This window comes from Octodon degus, unplaced genomic scaffold, assembly GCF_000260255.1.
Source record: "Octodon degus isolate 3935 unplaced genomic scaffold, OctDeg1.0 scaffold00087, whole genome shotgun sequence".
In the NCBI taxonomy this organism is placed as follows: Eukaryota; Metazoa; Chordata; class Mammalia; order Rodentia; family Octodontidae; genus Octodon; species Octodon degus.
Window position 1 is genome coordinate 10,190,870 of NW_004524663.1, and position 19,841 is coordinate 10,210,710.

A 19,841-nucleotide genomic window follows, 5' to 3' on the forward strand; every position below is an offset into this window, starting at 1 on the left:
TTTATCTTTTTTTCTCATTAAAATGAATTTAAAAAAATTTTAAAAACCCAGAAAGTTCTTTCTGCTTATTAATTTCAATGAAAAATTGCTAAGCTTCTGGGGTTCTGGCAGGGGCTCTACATTTTGGTTGGACCTTGGGGTCCCCCTCGGAACAGTGTTTCCGGGTACCGCTCAGCCTATTTGCTATAAGAAGTATATGCTAGGATGCCAGGGACCCTGGAAGTTCTTAATGCTATGTGGATCCTGTCTTTGGTCACAGGTATTGTGCTGGTGGTGACCATCAAGCCTGGTGTCACTCAGGAGATGTCTGAGATTGACAGGACAGGCAACAGCCCTGAAGTCAGCACAGTGGATGCCATGTTAGACCTGATCAGGTGAGAGTATTGGCTTCCTCATGTTATCGATGTAGATGCACAAGGCCCTGCCCATGCCTTAATGCTCTGTCATTGTGGTCTTAAATTTTAATAGTTTTGAATTACTGTACATTTCCATTTTGCCCCAAACCCCACAAATTGCATAGCCAGAAATTTCTGCTTCCAGGTTATAGTTCTAGGAATAGGCTTCTCTGTAGGATGGACAGAGATGCAAAAAGTATACTTGTCATAAGGAGGTGCTGGGCTAGCCAGGTTAGATGGTCAGTTCTGAAACACCTTGGAGAAATGCATTTTTGTTGTATAGCAGGAATCTCCTTAACTAAAGCACAGAGAGCAGAAACAGGACCGTTGACTGAAATGTTGTAGGATATGCATCACATACTTTGTTCCCGTTTAAATGCACTGATTTACCAAATTTTGATGTAGGGCCATAGTGTGTCTTTGAGTGCATCATTTTATTATAATTTCATAGCTTCTGTTTTGTGTTCTGCCCTAATAGATACATCATCTCCACTGTCCAGGTTCACTTTCCAGAGTGAACAACCAAACCTTGGACATCACAAAGCCAAGTGACAAATCCTGCTAGTTTCTCTTTGTATTTCAGTTGTCTTCCCATAACTAATTTAACCACAGAAGTATTAGTCATTTGCCTTTATTGACTTCCCAGGCAGTCAACTTAGTTTTTAACAGAAATTATACCTTTTTCACACTGGTATTTCACCAGTTTACATAATATTGAAGCAAGCAATTACAATATTTGTACTTGGCATAAAATTTGGGAACAAATACAGTAGAGTGTTTTTAATCATGTTACCTACTTACAAAAACAGTAATGCACAGAAAATTGAAGAACTGTGTCTTGCCTGGCAGTATCCATCTGCCAGGACAACCCTTCACTGTGTTCAGCCAGCGTGTCACTTAGTGCATCTGCTACGTGACAGTTGCTGGGCAGTTTTCTATATTCAGTTTAGGCTGAGGATAAGAGAAATAAGTCTTAATATAAGCAAGTATTATGCAAAGGAGAGGCTGGAAAAGAAAACAGTACTGATTCTGTATTATGTTCATTTCCTCCGATGTATTGTATATGACAAAAATAACCCCTTTTGGCTCTACATAATACTGCTTTCATATCTTCAACAGGAATATGTTCCCTGAGAACCTCGTGCAAGCCTGTTTTCAGCAGGTAATATTAATAATTTTTGTCCTCAGTTGCTCCCCTCTTCCTTTTACCAACTGAGACATGTTTTCTGTTGTGGTCCAAGAGATGGACTTAGCCCATCAAAAATGGTGGCAGGAAGCACACTTGTGAGTGGTAGAGTCTCGGGTGACTCCTTCATTTTGTACCCATGGTCTTCCCAGTCCACAGTGAAGTGCATGTCATAATTTGTACTGCTCCCTTGTCCTCTGTCCCTTTTTCTTCATAAGTGCTCAAATGGAGCAAACAAAGAATCAGTCCAAAATGAATGTTTTAAAATGTGGCCTCTAGTACCTAGTTTGGAGAATCGTGTTATACTTGTAAGGAAATTTGAACTGTCTGCAGATGCAATGCAGTGAGGAAAAAAAAGAAAGAGTCCTCCATCTCCTCTCTCCTGTCCATCTCATACTGGCACGCTGTGTCTAACCCAAATGATGTAGTGGGTGTTCCTGGAATCAGATCTTTGCCTTAACCAGTCTGTTCCCATTGCTGGAATTCTCAGAGCAGTTTGACAAAGCTGTGGATTTTTCTCCTGCAAAGTTTTTGCTCTATTGACAAGTGTTTTTGTTTCTGTTTATCTGTGTACTCTAAGACAGCTGAGTCTATCACAAACTGCTATATTCATTTACATAAATTACATGAACAGAGTCCTCTGTGTACACCAACAAAAATGGCAATGATATCGCTCCCCGCCCACATCCAGGAGACACAGAACCACCTCTATTTCAGGAGTGTCCTTGCAGATCAGCTACAGTTGGTCATTTATTAGGGTCTCGGTGTTGGCAGAGCCCTGGAGGAGGAACATTTATGCCTGGCATAATAATGTACTAGCTCTTTCTTAAACCTCTGTGTTGAAGCTATACACAAACAAACAGAGATACAGCAAGAGAATTCACCAGAAATCTCACTCACAAGAATAGTACTGAAAGGAGTGTTGACTGAGGCACATCCATCTCAATCAACCTTTCTTAGCATTTATTAAATTTATGGGGACATCTTTTACCAAAGTGATGAGGTCATTTATCCCTATTGAAATAATTAAATAAAAATATCAACAGGAATCCCTAAAGGGTCTGTGAAAGTGCCTACAGAAAAAAAAAAAAATTTCTTTCACGTATTTCTTCATTAATTTGTTCCTTATTTTGAAAGCAGGAACACATTCTGACATTATTGAGTGGTGGTTATGGGAGTCAGAGGTTTGTATTTTTGTATCCTGTTTTTACTGCCAAATAGGAGGAGGAGGTGGAAGAGGAGGAGGAAGAGGAGGAGGAGGAGGAGGAGGAGTCATCAAAAACTAGAAACAAAAGAGGCATCAGAGACAGAATCTTTAGTGGCTCATGTTTGGCCATAATGCATGAGTAATTATGGTAAATCCTGAGAAGTTTTAAAAACTCTTATTTTTTTAAGTTTGCTTGTGTTTGTTTTTGTCCAATGTGCAGTATAAAACTAAGCGTGAAGAAATACAGTCTTCCACTGATTCTGAGAGGAACAAAACAGAGGATTCTGTCACCACCGTCATGACAGCAATCTCTCAGGTACCATTCTGTGTCCTGTTCCCCTTTCCCAGTAGGCTGGAGCCAGTCATGAGCAGGCAAGAGATGAAGAAGGAGCCAGTCTGTGTTAGTGATAGAGTTCACATTTATGAGTTCACTTCCCTGCTAAAACTTATTAGGAAACCCAAATTCAGGGCTCCTGGTCTTTGCCTAGTCATTTGCAGAGAACACACACAATTTGAGCCAGCCACCGGAGAGGGCCCAGCTGAGGTTGAACAAGGTTGCACTCTGCCTTCTTGTTTGGGGCTCTCAAACTAGACACAAGGGTCCATTTTGTAGTGTGTTGAGTGCCACTTGTGTGCTCTGCCTTTGTTATTTATTCCCAGATCCTGGGAATAAATTATTGTCCAGTGTTCCTAAGCACAAAAATACTATGATATGGCTTCCAGAGAAAATAGATGCATTTAAAGAGCTTCATTTGGCATGAGTTATAGTTTTGTTGGTCATGAGTTCAATGTTGATGAATCAACAATGGATACTGAATGAGATGCCTTTAAATAGAAACACATAAAACAATGTCAGGTATTGATTATTTGATGTAAATGATGTGACCAGTGTTCCCAGGAGCTTAACCTTGCATTTCATGTAGGAGCGATAGTTCTATATTTATGAACTCAGTGTTCCTGAGGACTTTATGGGGCATGACTACCTGGAGGAAAAAGAGTCAACTGTACAGACAGAAAAAAAAATTAAGCCTTATTGTCCCTGTCTTTCTGCTACTCCTCATAGTTGGACACTTAGTTTCAATTTGCAAGGCTTTGTAAGCACAGGGTATAGGCACACAATTAATTCTTTATCCAAATCCCTCTATCCAGATGTGATTCCAACACCAGAGCTCCCCAGCAGGAGGTCAAGCAGCATGGGAGCTGCATAGCTCGCAGCATCCCTTACGGGGACAGTAGAACATTCCAGAAGGAAGCATTATCAGACATCTGCAGCAAATTGTTGCATATTCTGCCAGCAAGAGAAATAGACTTTAGGACTTATTTCCATTCAGGATAGGTTTGTTGCCAAAAGAGTTTGCTATAAACCTACAGTTATGATCCGTGGGCCTTAAGAATTTTGGAGACTTCCAAACTGGAGATTAGAATGTGTGGTCCTGATGTGGTACCTTTGTAGGCCCCGATCAGACTTCTCCTGAATGTGTTCTGCCCACACACAAAAATAAAACATTGAAGGAAAAGAAAAATATTCAGAAGACTTCAGAACTCCAATTAAAGCGAGGCTGTGCCAGAGGCCTCCTCCTCCTGGCCTGGCTTAAGTTAGTCCAGCTTATCTCGCAGTGGACCTTCTCTTCTGTCCAGATCTGCCTCTTCAGTTACCTTTTTCTCCCTGCCTTTGATGTTTCACATTTTCTGAACCCCTTTCATATGCCAGGTCTTACTGGGCCTTACAATTATAATAGTTAAAAGTACAGTGTCTGCCCATATATGAAAAGTGATAAGTATACAATCAGGAAGAACAAGGTGCTTGCAAGGATTCAGCAGGGAGTTCCAAGTTAGTTGGGAGCTCTAAAGGATGAGCAAAGATTATTCAAGCATGTTTCAAAGGCCCAGTACACCTGACTTTTGCCTTTGCTAGTCATTTTCTAGAACATTCTGTATCGCCTAGCTGCCTACTCTCAAACCTAGCTTTCTCTATCTTTGAAGCCCACTCATGGCCCCAGTTCTATGTGACACTTGTAGCTCACAGCTCGGCATCAGTTAATTATACACCAACTTGGCATTGGCACATATTTCTCACAGTTTGTCTTGTCTCTTCAGCTGAAGTTTAAGACCTCATGCTGTAGCTAATGTAGTTGAAACATTCCAGCTACTCCATAAATATTTGTTTCATCATAAATAAGAAATGACTGGCATCCTATTGGTTCAGGAACATAATTCTTCATATATCCGGCTTGTACCGTTTCAGATTATGTTATGTACTCTCAGTAAATCTCATACTATTTTTACCTAGGATAGTGTAGATAAGTGGTTCATAGTAGTGAGTATGTGGATAATTTTTGTATCTCTAAAAACATGTTGGTCATACAAACCAGAGGCAGTGAGATATGTTGCTGTGCTTCATTATGAGGGTAAAGCATATCTTAAAATGTCCCGAAAAGGTTCACACTGGTATTTTCTACTTCCTGCATTATTAATTCCTATCTTTCTTAAAATAGACTCCCAATGTAGCTTAAGTAGTAAAAATCACACTGAAAAGAGCCCTCATTCTAAATTTCATGATACAAGTGTAAAACATTCCAAAATTAGAAATTTTCAAATGAAGTATTCAAACACGGACTTGCTAAGAGAAGGGAAAAAACGGTTAACCTTCAGTGGGGTGGGTAACATTTTATGTCTCCAGGGATGACGATGATGATGAAGATGATGATGATGATGAAGATGATGATGATGATGATGATGATGATGATGATGATTAAATTGCCTAAAATAATGACTTTCCCTGTGAGATCACTGTGATTATGATCATGTGTGAATATATTTTCTTGGTTTTGATCCACAGAACAAAACGAAGGAATACAAAATTGTAGGCAGTTACGCAGATGGCATAAACGTCCTGGGTTTGATTATCTTTTGCCTCGTTTTTGGACTTGTCATTGGAAAAATGGGAGAAAGGGGACAGATTTTGGTGGATTTCTTCAATGCTTTGAGTGATGCAACCATGAAAATCGTTCAGATCATTATGTGGTGAGCAGACACTATTTAATGCCATTTTTGCTTCCCTGGAACAACCCTGTCTCCTCAAAATTAGAAAGAAAAAACTCATGTTTCTCAACTGGACGCTTCCTTAAGAAAGCAGACACTGAAATTCAAGGCACTAGAGTGTGAAATAACTCCACTTACTGCTCAGCGGTTCATTCTTCATAAAAGACTGCCTGTCAGCTAGTGCCTTTCCCTCAAAGTCCCTGGAAGTCATTTTGTACCCAACCAGGATTCATGTAAGAAGTGACTCTTAAAGCAGTCATTTGAAGTACTTACTATACATCAGAACACAAAGTGCTTTCCTTCTCAGGCCCAGGGAGAGTTAAAATACTGATGAACTTCTCCAGAGCTGGCGCTAACCCACCTGAAGGAAAGCTCCATTTGAGTGTCTAGAGACACCACCTGAGTATTTTCCCTGTCTCTGAGATGAGAGAAACTCCTCTCTTCCTGTGAGACCTCTGCCTCACTTATCTCTTATTGAACTGGTTCACCATCATTTAATCCTAAGGTAGGCATTGATAGTGATGTAAAAGGTTTATTATTAACAGGTAGGTGCTAGGCCAGCGAGATAGCTCAGCAAACTAAGAGCCTGCTTAGGCAAGCACAGGGACCAGGGTCCAATCCCTGGCACCACATGCCATGCTAGTCCCACCCCCGGGTGTGCTGAGCCGGCCACAGAGACCACGTGTGGTGGTACATGCCTATAATCCCAGCACTGGGGAGGCTGAAAACAGGATCACTATGAGTCCAAGCTTCATAGTGAGAGAAAATATTAATAATAATAATAATAATAACAATAACAGCAACAACAACAACAACAGGTAGATGAGTCAATCCTGGGGAGGGAAAAACACCTCAGCTTCATTGTCTATATAAAAAGGATAATAAAGCCAATGTCTAGGACTAGAACATTAAATGAAATGAGGCATGTAAAATACTTTCCTCAATCCAAGGCATAATGAGCTCCCCAAACAGAGCTGTTATGACCGCTGTATGACTGCTAGCCATTGCCTCTGTTGCTGATACCTGCAAAACAAAATGATCATGGCTAGAAAGAGCCTAGCACCCATATTTTGCAGAGAGTGCCAAACTCAAGTGAGATAAGCAGATATGACAAATCTGTAGGGTGTGTGTGCACTGTGTGTTTGCTTGTCACATTGGGTATGCCCCAGTCCGACCACAGATTATCAAGTTTGCAAGTTACTCTCATAGTAGTTTGAATGGGCAGAATCTAACGTGCATGCAGGTACTAAAAACTAGAGCCAATATCCACCCAGGACGTAAAGCTGAGCCCTTAGTTTCACAGTGTACCCTGTGTTCCTGCCAGCTGAGTGGGCATGCAGCCTGAGGGTGTGTGCCCTGGCTCGTTCCCTCCCTGACATCTCTAGCCAGAGAAAATCCCTAACAATGGAGTTGTGTCTTTGCTGTGCTTGCTTCTTAGCTACATGCCCCTTGGGATTTTGTTCCTGATTGCTGGGAAGATCATAGAAGTTGAAGACTGGGAAATATTTCGCAAGCTGGGTCTCTACATGGCCACGGTCCTCAGTGGGTATGTCTGACTCAAGAAACAGAAACTGCATTGGTCCAGTACAATTGCTACAGAGAGACTGGGGTATCATTGGTTAAAGTTAGCTTTGCTCTGCTTCCTAGTGTGGAGAAAGATAAGGTGCAGAACAAGAGAGCAGGGGAGAGGGCTGCCCTTTAACAGCTGTACTGTAGGTGGATCATTCTGGGATAATTGCCGGCTCTTGGCAGAACAACCCGGACCAGGCTTTGCCACTGCTATTGTTGGTTGTGTTTAAATGATTTCTTAAAACAAGAGAGAAAGCCACTCATGGCTCCTTTTGGCTGCTTCCTGCCTTTCTGCCCATTACTTCTTCAAGAATGTAAAGCAGCCTAGTAAATAAGAGTACTCCCCCTGCATACCCTGACCCTGGAATTTTAGGGCAGAAGCCCCAGCTCATGGGTAGGGGTTCCCAACAGACCAGGCTAGCCACTTGTCCCAAAATGCCAATGAAGGAGAGCAATGGTGAAGGGCAGAAAAAGAGCTTCATTCAGCATGACCAGGCCATGAGAACAGAGAGTTTGATATCTGTCTTTAAGGAGCTGACTCTTTAAGGAGTTTCTGCTACAGAAACTTTAGGGTTCTATAGAAGGGGAATGACACAAGGATTGAAGGTTTGTATAGCAGAAAGCATAGGTTTCATGGCCAAGCACAGTCTGGTTGATGGTGACCTCAGGACTGGTTCTTTGAAGTCTTAGCCATCAGCGCTGACGAGGGCAGCTTGGTTCCCTCCCTGAGATGATGGCTCTCACTTAGTGGCTGCCTTGGCTCCATCACAGGGCAACTCGCCCTGTTTAAAGGGTGATCTCCTCAGGGGTGGCCTGGGCCTGTGCTTTTCCTGCAATCCAAGGTAACTGCAGGTCTAGGATAATGACTGGAGATTTCTAGGCCTCAGTACAGGAAGTCTGGAACTGGACAACATAAAGCAGGCAATCGGATGTCCCTGCAAATCCTGGAAATTACATTAGTTCCTCTTGGCATCCTCAAGATACCATGGGGTTAAAGGGGGACTATACAGGGTAGATAAGCTTAGTGTTAATATCCTTATATTACTAATTTTTAGACAGATGCTCTGTAAGTGATTAACATGCCAGTATGCAGAGATGAGCAGGAATTTGGCCCTCAGTTTTACCATAATAAAGGAAACCTGTGTAACATGAAGAAAGGGATACCAAGATTTATCCTGTTTTTAGTTACCCATTGGGCATCTGCAGGTCCATCCTCTAAGTCCCTATTATATACTAAGACTGAGAGAAATTAAGAAGAGTCTAAGTAGAGTCAGACTCCAGCTGATAGAAGCAGGAGGGCTAATTGGTTCAACTGCTGTTCCTGGAGCTAGTATTACTGCCTTGCCCCACATCAGCAGGGTGTCAGGGAGAGTGCTGCAGAAATAATCAGGCTGCTAAGAATTGTGTGAGGCCGTAAAGCAGAAGGCTGAGTTGTCTGCAGGTTACAGTCCATTATTGGGTCCTCCAGAAGAAATGCAGTGGTCAGGTTACAAATAGTACCCCCTAACATAGCCAAGGGCTGGCTGTGTCACACATGCTTAGAAATATAGGCCAAGGGAAGGAGCAAGTAGTATTGATTTAACTCCCACAGGTCAAACACCCAATAGAGGCCATTAACTTTCTTATTGGAATTGATTGTACAGGAGGGTTTCTGCTGCACACAGTGATTCTTAAGCTGTGTTTGCCAGAAGTACAGCCCTGCCTGACAACCTAGAAGCAGCCTGGGCTTCTGCAGTGTGAAGGCTAGTCACATCCCGGAGCTATAAGGTCTGAGAGGCAGGCCATCCACCACCCCAGGGGCCAGCCCTTCTCTAGGGCTGCTGAAGCAGGCAGCACCAGGGCTGTTTGTGATGCTCAGAGATTCCACAGGGGAGTTCCACTGGCTTCTCTAAGAAAAACTAAAAGTAGAGTTAAGAACTCACAATTCATAGCGATAAGCCCTCTATTAAGGAGATCCCATCTTGACACCTAAAGGATTTGTATTCTCAATGATTCTGTATTATTTTGACTTTGTATAATGGATCTGTGGCTTTTTAAGTGCCACTTATGTATACATTTCATCTACCAAATGGGTCTCATTTCTTAATTCCATGTTTTGGGTAGTTCTTACATTTCCATATGGAATGAGAAATAATTTGGAAAGGCAGGAATAATAAAACAGGGCCAGTTCTCAAATACGTGGAGAAACATGGATTTGTCCCTTATTGAAACTCTAACGTCCTCCAATGGACATGAGAGAATAAGCTGTGCTATGATTTAGGAGAGGGTCTTACAGGGCACACAGGAGAAACATCGGTTGCCACCTGGGCTGGTGAGGGAAGGCTTCCTCGAGGAGGGGGCTATAAACGAAGAGCACATTCATGTAGGGCAGAAATAGCACATTACAAGGACAGTGGCAGCCTAATGTAATCCTGTTCAGCAAACTCTGAAATTTGGACCTAGCTGTGGAATTTACCACCACCTGTGATAGCACACTTCTTTACTGACTGAACCTCTGCACCCTCGTCTCTAGAATAATGACATGCTGTTCCTGCTCCATGTCCCATTTTCTCATTGGTTCATTATGAAATTTGAAAAATATGATTTAAGAAACTGTTTGGAAAAAGGAGTAAGTACCAAGGAGGAGGTGTTCTCTAAAACTGGCTTTTCTCTCTCCTATGCAGGCTTGCAATCCACTCTATTGTAATCCTCCCACTGATATATTTCATAGTCGTACGAAGGAACCCTTTCCGATTTGCCCTGGGCATGGCCCAGGCTCTGCTGACGGCACTCATGATCTCTTCCAGGTATTTAGCAAAGGGCTCTGGAGAAGCTTCCAGGCTGCACTCAATCACCTCTCACCTCACCTGATGAGGCAGACCCAAAGATTGTGCTTTTGGTAGTGCCTTTGAGAGAAAGCCTTGTCTTTCCTGCCCTGTCTGAGAGCATATTTCTTCACTCTGTTGAATGTTTCTGTGCCTTTGACATGGCCTGCGGCCCAGGAAGGAGTCCCTGTGTAACAGGGGCAGAATGGGCACAGCACCTGCTGATCTCTGAACTGGCCAAATCAGCCAACACACTTCAGGCCCTTCATTTACTTTTTAGAAAAGAGGTGGGGCTTGAGAGACAAATGTTCTTGGACTATAGTTCTCTTTGTCTTTTTGTCACACCAGTTCAGCAACTCTACCTGTCACCTTCCGCTGTGCAGAAGAAAAGAACCACGTGGATAAGAGGATCACTAGATTCGTGCTGCCTGTTGGTGCCACAATCAACATGGATGGGACCGCACTTTATGAAGCAGTAGCTGCCGTGTTTATTGCACAGCTGAATAACTTGGACTTGAGCATTGGGCAGATCATCACGATCAGGTGAGGACAGTGTTGCACTCATTTCCATCACTGTGACTACGACTGGCACAAGAAAAATGATCTGGGAAGGAGACCACAAATGGCTCGGTGGTGCCCTGTTCTCTTTTGTGGTTTGGCCTACCAAATCCTTTCCCAAGATTCAGTCTAAGTAGTGCACTCAAGCTACCAGGTTTCTGCTTCAGGATCTGGGTAATCAAAGTATCAACTCAGTGTACCTAGTAAGTCCCAATTGCAGAGTACACACCAAAGACTCAGAAATGAATGGGGACCAGGGCCTGCTTTCCGTGGGTCCCTGGTGGGCAGGGAATAGATAACCAAATGGGTGCAGAAGGTTGTGACAGAGGCCATCCCAGAACTCTGTACAGTATCAGTGGAGGGAAGGATTCCCTCCCTTGGATGGTGAGAAAAGACTCCCGGAGGAGAAGGTACCTTGATGAAGAATAAGAGTTTAACAGGCCAAGATGGAACATAAAAGCTTTGGGTAGCAGAAGTAGCTCATTTGGGGTTCATATAGGGCGAATTCCAGAATACAGACTATTTGGTATGACCAGAACAAGAAGTAGGGCATAGATTGCATTAAAAAATGAGGCCGGAGTCATATCATGAAAAGCTCTGTACAGGGCACTCATATCATGGACAGATTTGCATTTTAGGCAACTGGAAATGTGAATGGTTTGGAGGGAGCAAGGATCACAAGGTGGAAACCAGTTAGGTCCACATAGTACATTTAAAGGCCTGCATCCAGACTCTGACACTGGGTACAGAGAACAACAAAGGAGCAAGAGGATGCTTATAATCCCAGTGTGTGGGAGACTGAGGCAGAAGGATCACTGTGAGTTGGAGGCCAATCTGAACTACATGATGAGCCTTATCTCGAAACAGCCAAATAAAGGAGATTGCCAGGTGGATCCAGGTATGGTGGTACATGCCTGTAGGGATAGGATAGAGCAGATAGATCACAGTTTAAGGTCAAGCTAGGGCAATTCAATGACTCAGAAAAAATACTATCTCAAAATCTAAAAATAAATAAAATGGGAAGAGGGAAGGAAACGGAGGGAAGAAGGAAGAGAAAGAATAAGACTTCTTGTGTATGTAGCTAGGCACAAAGGCCCCAGGTTCAGTCCTCACTATTTGGTGGGGGGAGTACTTCCAGGCAAATATATGCAGTAAGAAATACAGGTCTGGAGTGAACATACAGAAGTCAGGATTATCAGCTTAATGGATGGTCATCAGACACATGGGTCATGAGACAGTTGTCTGTGTTTGAATCTGTGACCCTGGGCAAGAGACTTCCATCCATCCTGCAGCTTCTGTTCTACCACCTGTAAAATGAGGCTCATCATAGTACCTACCGTTTATCCAAATAGCGGTGATTAAATAAGCTGAAGTATATAAAATGTTTAGTGCCTACACAGTTAGTGCTTAGCAAATAATGAGTAACAGATGACATTACGTAAGGAGAGTTCACAGCAAAGAGACAAAAACAAAGGGCTGAACATGGGAAAAATCTTAATATAGAGAAAAACTGAGAAAGGGCACCCAGGAAGAAGAGCAATTAAGAAAAAAGTGGGACTCAGACCAATATATCTCTCCATGTACTAAAGTGAAATAAAAATGGATCAAAGAACTAAATGTTGAAACAGACACAATCTGCTCAAAGATAAAATAGGTAAAACTCCTGAAGAAAGAGGGAGAGGCAAAGGTTTTCTGAACAGAACTACAGTTGCACAGGAAAGAGTGCCAAGAATCAACAAATTGGAGCATACCAAAGTAAAGCCTTCTGAGCAGCAAAAGGAACAACAAACATGGTGAAAATACAGCCTACAAAGCCAGGCATGGTGGCACATACCTGTAATCCCAGTACTCAGGAGGATGAGGCAGGAGGATCATTGCGAGTTGAAACCAGCCTAGGCTACAAAGTCAGCCCAAGGCCAGCCTGAACTGCATAGTGAAGCCCTGTCTCAAAAAGATTTTTAAAAAAAAGAAAAGAAAGAAGGAAAAGAAAAAATACAGCCAATAGAACGGGAAAAAATTTGGCTAGTTATTCTCTGGGCAAAGGACTAATATCTAGAATATATAAAGAACTCAAAAAAGTAGAACTCCCAGACATACACTGTGTTCCATCTTGACCAGGGATCACTGTGATGGGCTCAGTTTTTCCCTCCTCAGTCCCCTCAGCTTGCTTTCTGCAGGGTTCTCAGGTCCCCTCTCCAGGGCCCGGCTGCCCTGACTCGCTGGCACTTCGTGGAGAACTTCCAAAAGGTGGAAAAGATGAGAGAGGGCATGTATGGCGTTGTGTACAAAGCCAAAAACAAGTTGACAGGAGAGGTGGTAACACTTAAGAAAATCCGCTTGACACAGACTGAGGGTATTCCCAGTACTGCCATTCGAGAGATCTCTCAGTTCAAGGAGCTTAACCACCCCAATGTTGTCAAGCTGCTGGATGTCATCCACACAGAAAATAAACTCTATCTGCTTTTTGAATTTTTGCATCAAGATCTCAAAAAGTTTATGTAGGCCTCTGCTCTCACTGGTGTTCCTCTTCCCCTCATCAAGAACTATCTGTTTCAGCTGCTTCAGGAACTAGCATTTTGCCATTCTCACCGGGTCCTGCACTGAGACCTTAAACCTCAGCATCTGCTTATCAACGCAGATGAAGCCATCAAACTAGCAGACTTCAGGCTAGCCAGAGCCTTTGGGGGTCCCATTCACTCTAGGGACCCCAGATGAGGTAGTTTGGCTAGGAGTTACTTCTATGCCTAATTGTAAGCCAAGTTTCTTCAAGTTGGCCTGGCAAGATTTTAGCAAAGTTGTACCTCCCCTGGATGAAGATGGACGGAGTTTGTTATCACAAATGCTGCACTATGACCCCAATAAGCAAATTTCAGCAAAAGCAGCTCTGGCTCATCCATTCTTCCAGGATGTGACAAAGACAGTACCCCACCTTCAACTGTGATGTTCTTGCCTAAACCTTCACCCTCAGCCTCTCCCCCACTGTGGTTTGACCTGGCTCAGCTCTGGGTGATTTGGATCAGGCAGGCTCTCTGATCATTTCTGGGTACCTTAACACTTGCCTTCCTTTTTTGTCCAGCCACCTCTGCATGCCCAGGAGTGGAAGGAAGGAACAGGTGAAAATGAAAGGAAACTTTAGTATTACAGGCACTTAATTTAGCTTCACCACCCTTTCCCCCTCTTTTGCTGGGGAGGGGTGGGATTCAAAACAAAACTGACTCCTTCCCCCAATCCCATTTGTCATCTCAATCTCTGAGAGCCCTATAATTATTTATTGTGTTTGAGATGAAAGGGACCCAAATCTTCTGCTGCCGTTGTTTCTTGAAAACACAACCTACAGCAGGGGGCTAAACTAGAATTTTTGAAAAACAAGCCAAAAAATAAAGGGAGGCAGGTCCTGTTTTAAAGAATTAGTTTAAAACTAGATCCAGTTAGCCAAATTTTAGTGTTTCATCTCACGTGAAAGGCTAAGAGATTCAAGATCCAGCGCTGGAGAGGAAGCCCAAGAAATGATTGCCCCCCAGTGCTAGTGCTTCTTCTTTGGGCAAATGGGAGTCTAGGAGGCGCAAGGGACAAGGGTTGTGCTTGGGGTGAATCTGTTGCTTCACCAGGGCCTTATGAGGCAGGTGAGAGACATTCCAATTTCTTCCTTTTAGGATTTTTAATTCTTCAGTTGCCAGGCATTCCTTCCCTTATCTTCCTTTGAAAGCCACCTCACTCTAGGAGAGTGGAAGCTAAGGTTTAAACATCATTTTGAGAATGTTGACACTTTATAGAGCTGTGACACAGAAGAGGCACTGGGGGAAAAAAGATGAGCAATTATATTTATATATCAGGTTATAGTCTTTGTTGTGGCCTTTTTTTTTTTTGGAGTGGCTGGATTTGTCTTGCACCTTGGGGTTTTGTCATTGAAATAAGCATATGTGTTTTTCATAAGCATATTCTCTTACAATTTTTGTCCTTTTACCCACCTCCTGTCCTTGAGTGCTTTCTATTAACATTATTGTAATTTAGCTTGTAATTCATTAAAAAACAATGTTCCAAAAAAAAGTAGAACTCCCAAAATAAAACACCCAATGGAAGAATGGGCAAGTGAAATGAATACACACTTCACAGAAGAACAAATACCAATAAATACATGAAGAGATGATCAACATTGCTGGCCATTATAGAAATGTAAATTAATATAACACTGAGAGTCCATCAGAAAGAATGGCCACCATTATGCAATAAAAAAATAACAAATGCTGGTGGGGTAAGGGGACCCTTCTTGCATTATTGGTGGGATGTAAACTAGCACAACTATTATAGAAATAAATAAGCTAAAACTAGAAATTCCATTTGACATAGCTATTTTCATTCTAGGTATCTTTCCAAAAAGAGTTAAAGAAGTCATGTTACAGTGATACATGTTTGTAGCAGCACAATCCACAATAGCTAAATCTTGGAAGCAGCCTTTATTCCCATCAGCAGATGAATGGATAAAGAAAAGGTGATATTTGCATACAATGGCATACTGCTGTGTCATAAAGAAGGATAAATGAATCATAAGAATATGTAGGAAAATGATTTGAGACTTTGAGATCATGCTAAGTGAAGTAAACCAGACACACAAGCTTACATAGCATGTTTTCTCTTATATGAGTAAAACCCAAAATTGAAAGAAAGAACAAAATAAAAAACAGGTGATAAGAATCAGGGAGATGTAATTTTCTTGGATGGGGAGGGGATCAGGAGATAGGGAAGAAAGGGGTGGGAAAGGGAATGAAAGAGGGATTAAGGTGTGCTGTGTGCATGTACCAGCTCCACACAGGGGATATGAACATTATGTCCTACAAATATGTACAGTACTAATAAAAAAGAAAGAGGAGGTAGCCAGGAGCCATGATATTGTGAAAATCTAAGAAGAGATAGATTTTCTAGGGTGAAAATAGGAGTCAGATAGTACAGAGAAATCGAGTCAAATGAGGACAGAAATTGCCTGTTCAAGGAGGTGGTGGAAACGCCATTAGTTAATGTTGCCAGATTTGTTTCCGGGACAGTTCTATCCAATATGGCAGCCACATACCTTGTGGAGACAGTGGCTTGCTGAAATAGGGAAGATATCAAACAATTCCCTAACTGCAGAGAGTTTTACAGGACAGCACTGCTACTGAGTGACATCCTTAGATTAGCATCCACTTGGGTTCAGTTTTAGAGTGGAAGCTCAAGATGAAACTAGGTCCCCAGGCCTATGTAAGGTTCACTCTGAGTCAGGCAGGAAGACCCCAATAAACATCTGCCATCAGAGTTCTCTGGTAGTCTTACATCTCAGTGGGCATAGTCCCTGAAGTGTCCAGTTAAATTCTTGGGTGTTTCCAGATGTCCCAGGAGCGACAAAATTCCTTGTCCTATCTTATCTCCTTTCCTGTGCTTGCCATGACAGGGAGCTGAGCTAAGTTCCCTGCTGAGAGCTGAGTTTCCAGCAGTGTAGCACTTCTGCTGGCTGGGGTCTGGGGAAGTCTGGTCCAATCTAGCACTTACAGACAGATTTTGGAGATGGAACCAAAATCTAAACATAAGGGTCAGTCAGATAGCTCAGTGGACTAAAGCACCTTCTTAGGCAGAGTGCAGAGGCTGGGGTTCAATCCCCCACATACCATGTTGACCCCACCCCAGGGCACACTGAGCCAGTGATTGAGACTGGGTGTGGTGGCACATGCCTGTAATCCCAGTGCTTGGAAGGCTAAAAACAGGAGAATCACTACGAGTCTGATCTATGTAGTGAGACCCTGTAGCTCCTGCAGATGCTGTACCAAATACAAAAATAGTCTAGACATGAACGTCACTTACATTTCATGTACACTTTACACACATAGCCTTAAAGTAACCTTACAGTTTTATTTTTAGTGCCACCTGCATTTAGACTGCAGCCTGTCACATGAGATAAGATATAAAATTTTCTACTCTGCCATCATGTCAGTTTTAGTTTTGGGAGCATTTTGAATGCGAGCACTTGAAATTAGGGATAGTCCACCTAGTGTTTTGGTTGTTGCTAAAGCTGTGGTGGCAGTGGTAATAATGCTGGCAGTGACAACTACAGTAGTATAAGTAACAGCAGCAAAAAGGATACTTTTTAAACTCCCGTGCAGGTGCCATCCTAGGTGTTCTGCATGGACTGATCTTCATAGCAGCCCTGGGAGGTAGACATGGAATCTCCATACTACATACAGGCAAGGAATTGAGATAGAAAGGTGAGCTGCCTAAGTTACTTCTATTAGTAAAACAGCAAAGCCAGGAGTACATCCTAAAGGTGTGTCTGACTCTAAAGTCTGCATTCCCTCTAGTTCACAGTCCAGCCTTCAGCCTGTTCAGACAGTGGAGTTAAAACTAGGCCTCAGTGATAGGAAAGAACTTTACCTCAGGGGGTAAAAAAAAAAAGAAAAGAAGGAAAGCCTTCTCAGCCAAAGTAGAATATATTCAAAAGTAGGAACTGGTTTTTAGAATTTTTTTTTCCCCCTTATCTGAAAATGTATAGTTCTGAGTTTAGGACCAAAGCCAGTCTGTCAGAAGATGGAAGTTTAGTGAGCGAGGTCAAGACTCAAAGGCAGAATTTTCCTTAACTAAATAGGTTTTGAGTTTCAAACCCAGCTTCAGGCTGTAGGGATGTAGTTAACTCTGATGTATGGAGGCTTCCAAGTGGGATCAATAGATCTGAACACAAATCACTTCTGACAAAAGCCATTGATACATTCAGTTTAAATGTATTTTCAGTCGGCTTTGAAATAAAGTTGGGTTTTCCAGAAAGTACTTAAGTTAGAATAGGTCCAAAAGCTTATGTGAACATGAACCTTTTCAAGAAATTGGTACAGCCCCAGACATCTCTAACTTGCTGTAAATTGGTAGCTGTACTCACTGAAGGCAAACCCACTCCTCACACTTGAGCCTGATTTTGTACCCTAGGTGGCTTCTGTAGTGCATTACTATGCAGATGAATGGGCAGTTGAATAAGCTTCCTTAAAACTCAGAAACTCTTTGACCCCACAGGGTTTTGTGCATAGAACTAGGCTGTCTTCTAATTTAATTAGGGGAGTTTCTACACCTCAAACCTTCAGCTTGTTAGCACTGTGGTGACAGTACAGCCTTGGCCCAAGGGTAAGGCTGTGTGTTGAAAATGTATGTGTGTTTCTGGTCAAGGGTCATCCAAGACAGGGATTTTTCTGGGCATCAAGAGCCTTGATTTCCTCTAGGATAATCAATTTATAATAATAAAATTGTAACTGATGAGAAAAATTGTGCATTCCAAGGAGAAAAATCCCCAGTGCCACATCTCATCTGCCCAAGAGGGATCTTTCTAAATGCATGGTAATAAAATTGATGGGGCTGCCTCTCCTGGATTCCAGATCTCTTCTTCCTTTTGTACAAAATGCATTCACTGGGGCCAGAGTGATAGCTCAGTGGACTAAGTGCCTGCTTACACAAGGCAGGGTCTGGGGTTCAATCTCCAGCACCACACACTGGCCCCACCCCTGGGAGTGCTAAGCCAGCCTCAGAGAACTAGTAATCATAGGACTGTGGAGGCTGAAAACAGGAGGAACACTATGAGTGTGCACTGTGTAGTGAGTCCTTGTACCAAATACATAAAAAATAAATTACTAAATTTTTTAAAATGCATTCAGTGGCAAAAAAAAAAAAAAAAGGCGGGGGGACAGCCAAGAAGAAATACTTGTACCTTCGACAGGAGTCTTTTTATCTCTCAAGTCAATGTGCCAAAGGTCTCTCTCAAAGAGGTCGAGGCTTGTGATGTCTAGCAAGTGCATGAAATCTACTCAACCATTTCTGCACTGCTTCACCCTCAATTGAAATGCGCCTGTCCATCCACCCTACCACTATCCCTCTACTCATCCTTCAAGGCAATATAAATTCCTGGAGCACGGTAGATGGTCAGCAAGTAATTGGCCAGGTGAGTAGGTGGAAGGAGGGAGGAAGCAAGCTTATGGAGAGGTACCCAGCTTTAATTTAGGATTGATGTATGGACAGGTAAGTAAAGCCTTCTTGCAGCCCTTATCTATTTCCTGTGTCAGAGTGACCTGCCGCATGTCCCCCTGCCACCACATGGCACCATCTCATCTCAGTCCCCTACTGTTCTCAGGCAGAGCTAGTGCTTAGTAGAAAACAAATTCTGACTGACCATATTGGGATATAACAGGAATCACTTTAGAGACTTAACTTTTCAGCCAGGGCCTCAGAGAGAGAAACAGAGCCTAACTTCTCCCCCGCCAATGGTGTGTTTTGGCTACAGCATCACAGCCACAGCCGCCAGCATTGGAGCTGCTGGCGTGCCCCAAGCTGGCCTGGTGACCATGGTGATCGTGCTGAGTGCTGTGGGCCTGCCTGCTGAGGATGTCACCCTGATCATCGCTGTCGACTGGCTCCTGTAAGTTGAAATAAATGCCCTGCCTCAGCCACATGGACAAGCAGCTTCTTAGCCATGCAGAATCTGCAGCCTGCCATAATTATCTTCTCTGATTACCTAATGAGCCATCTGTAGCTTAATTCCCCTTTGACCAGGTCACCTTATAACATGCTTAAAATTTAACCCCTCATAACTTGGAGCAGTGGTTTTAAAAAAAAAGTGTGTTCCAATCTCTCATACCTGGTAATACTCAAGGTTAGGGCCAGGGTGTGGGGTAAGAAACATAGGATAAAGTGAAGGATCATCGGGGCAGGGCCCTGTAGCCACCCCAGCATTCCCAGCTTTACCAAGTTGCAAAACAGCACTTCTTTCCAAGCTACTTTAGAGTCAGCAGAGGCAGTGGCATGAGCAAAGGCCTTAGGACAAGACTGACTTGGGTATTGATTCCCACTTGGTGTCTTACTTTTGTCCTTTAGCAAGTCTGCTACCTCTCTGCGGGCTGGATACATTGTCTGTGAAATGAGGACAATTCTGCCTACCTCTTTGTCCTGTTGTAAGACTAAGTGGGCTCAAGTGAGTCAGTGTCCAGAACTATGTCTGACAGCCAATAAAGTTCAGTATAAGAGGTTTTATTGTTATGATTAGAATGAATAGAACCAATCCTTTTTTCGTTTTTCTTTTTTTTATT

At 42.8% G+C, this 19,841-nt stretch overlaps 1 protein-coding gene and 1 pseudogene across 1 annotated transcript in view; both read left to right on the forward strand.

Moving 5' to 3' along the window:
* Slc1a1 (solute carrier family 1 member 1) overlaps nt 1-19,841 on the forward strand; it is a 104,696-nt gene that overhangs the window by 69,958 nt on the left and 14,897 nt on the right. The window contains exons 4-11 of the mRNA XM_004637185.2: nt 260-374; nt 1,515-1,557; nt 3,009-3,104; nt 5,628-5,812; nt 7,269-7,376; nt 10,063-10,185; nt 10,552-10,746; nt 19,040-19,174. Coding sequence (XP_004637242.1) covers nt 260-374; nt 1,515-1,557; nt 3,009-3,104; nt 5,628-5,812; nt 7,269-7,376; nt 10,063-10,185; nt 10,552-10,746; nt 19,040-19,174 — 1,000 coding nt within the window. The remainder of the gene's footprint in view (nt 1-259; nt 375-1,514; nt 1,558-3,008; nt 3,105-5,627; nt 5,813-7,268; nt 7,377-10,062; nt 10,186-10,551; nt 10,747-19,039; nt 19,175-19,841) is intronic.
* On the forward strand, nt 11,991-13,840 carry LOC105742967 (annotated as a pseudogene).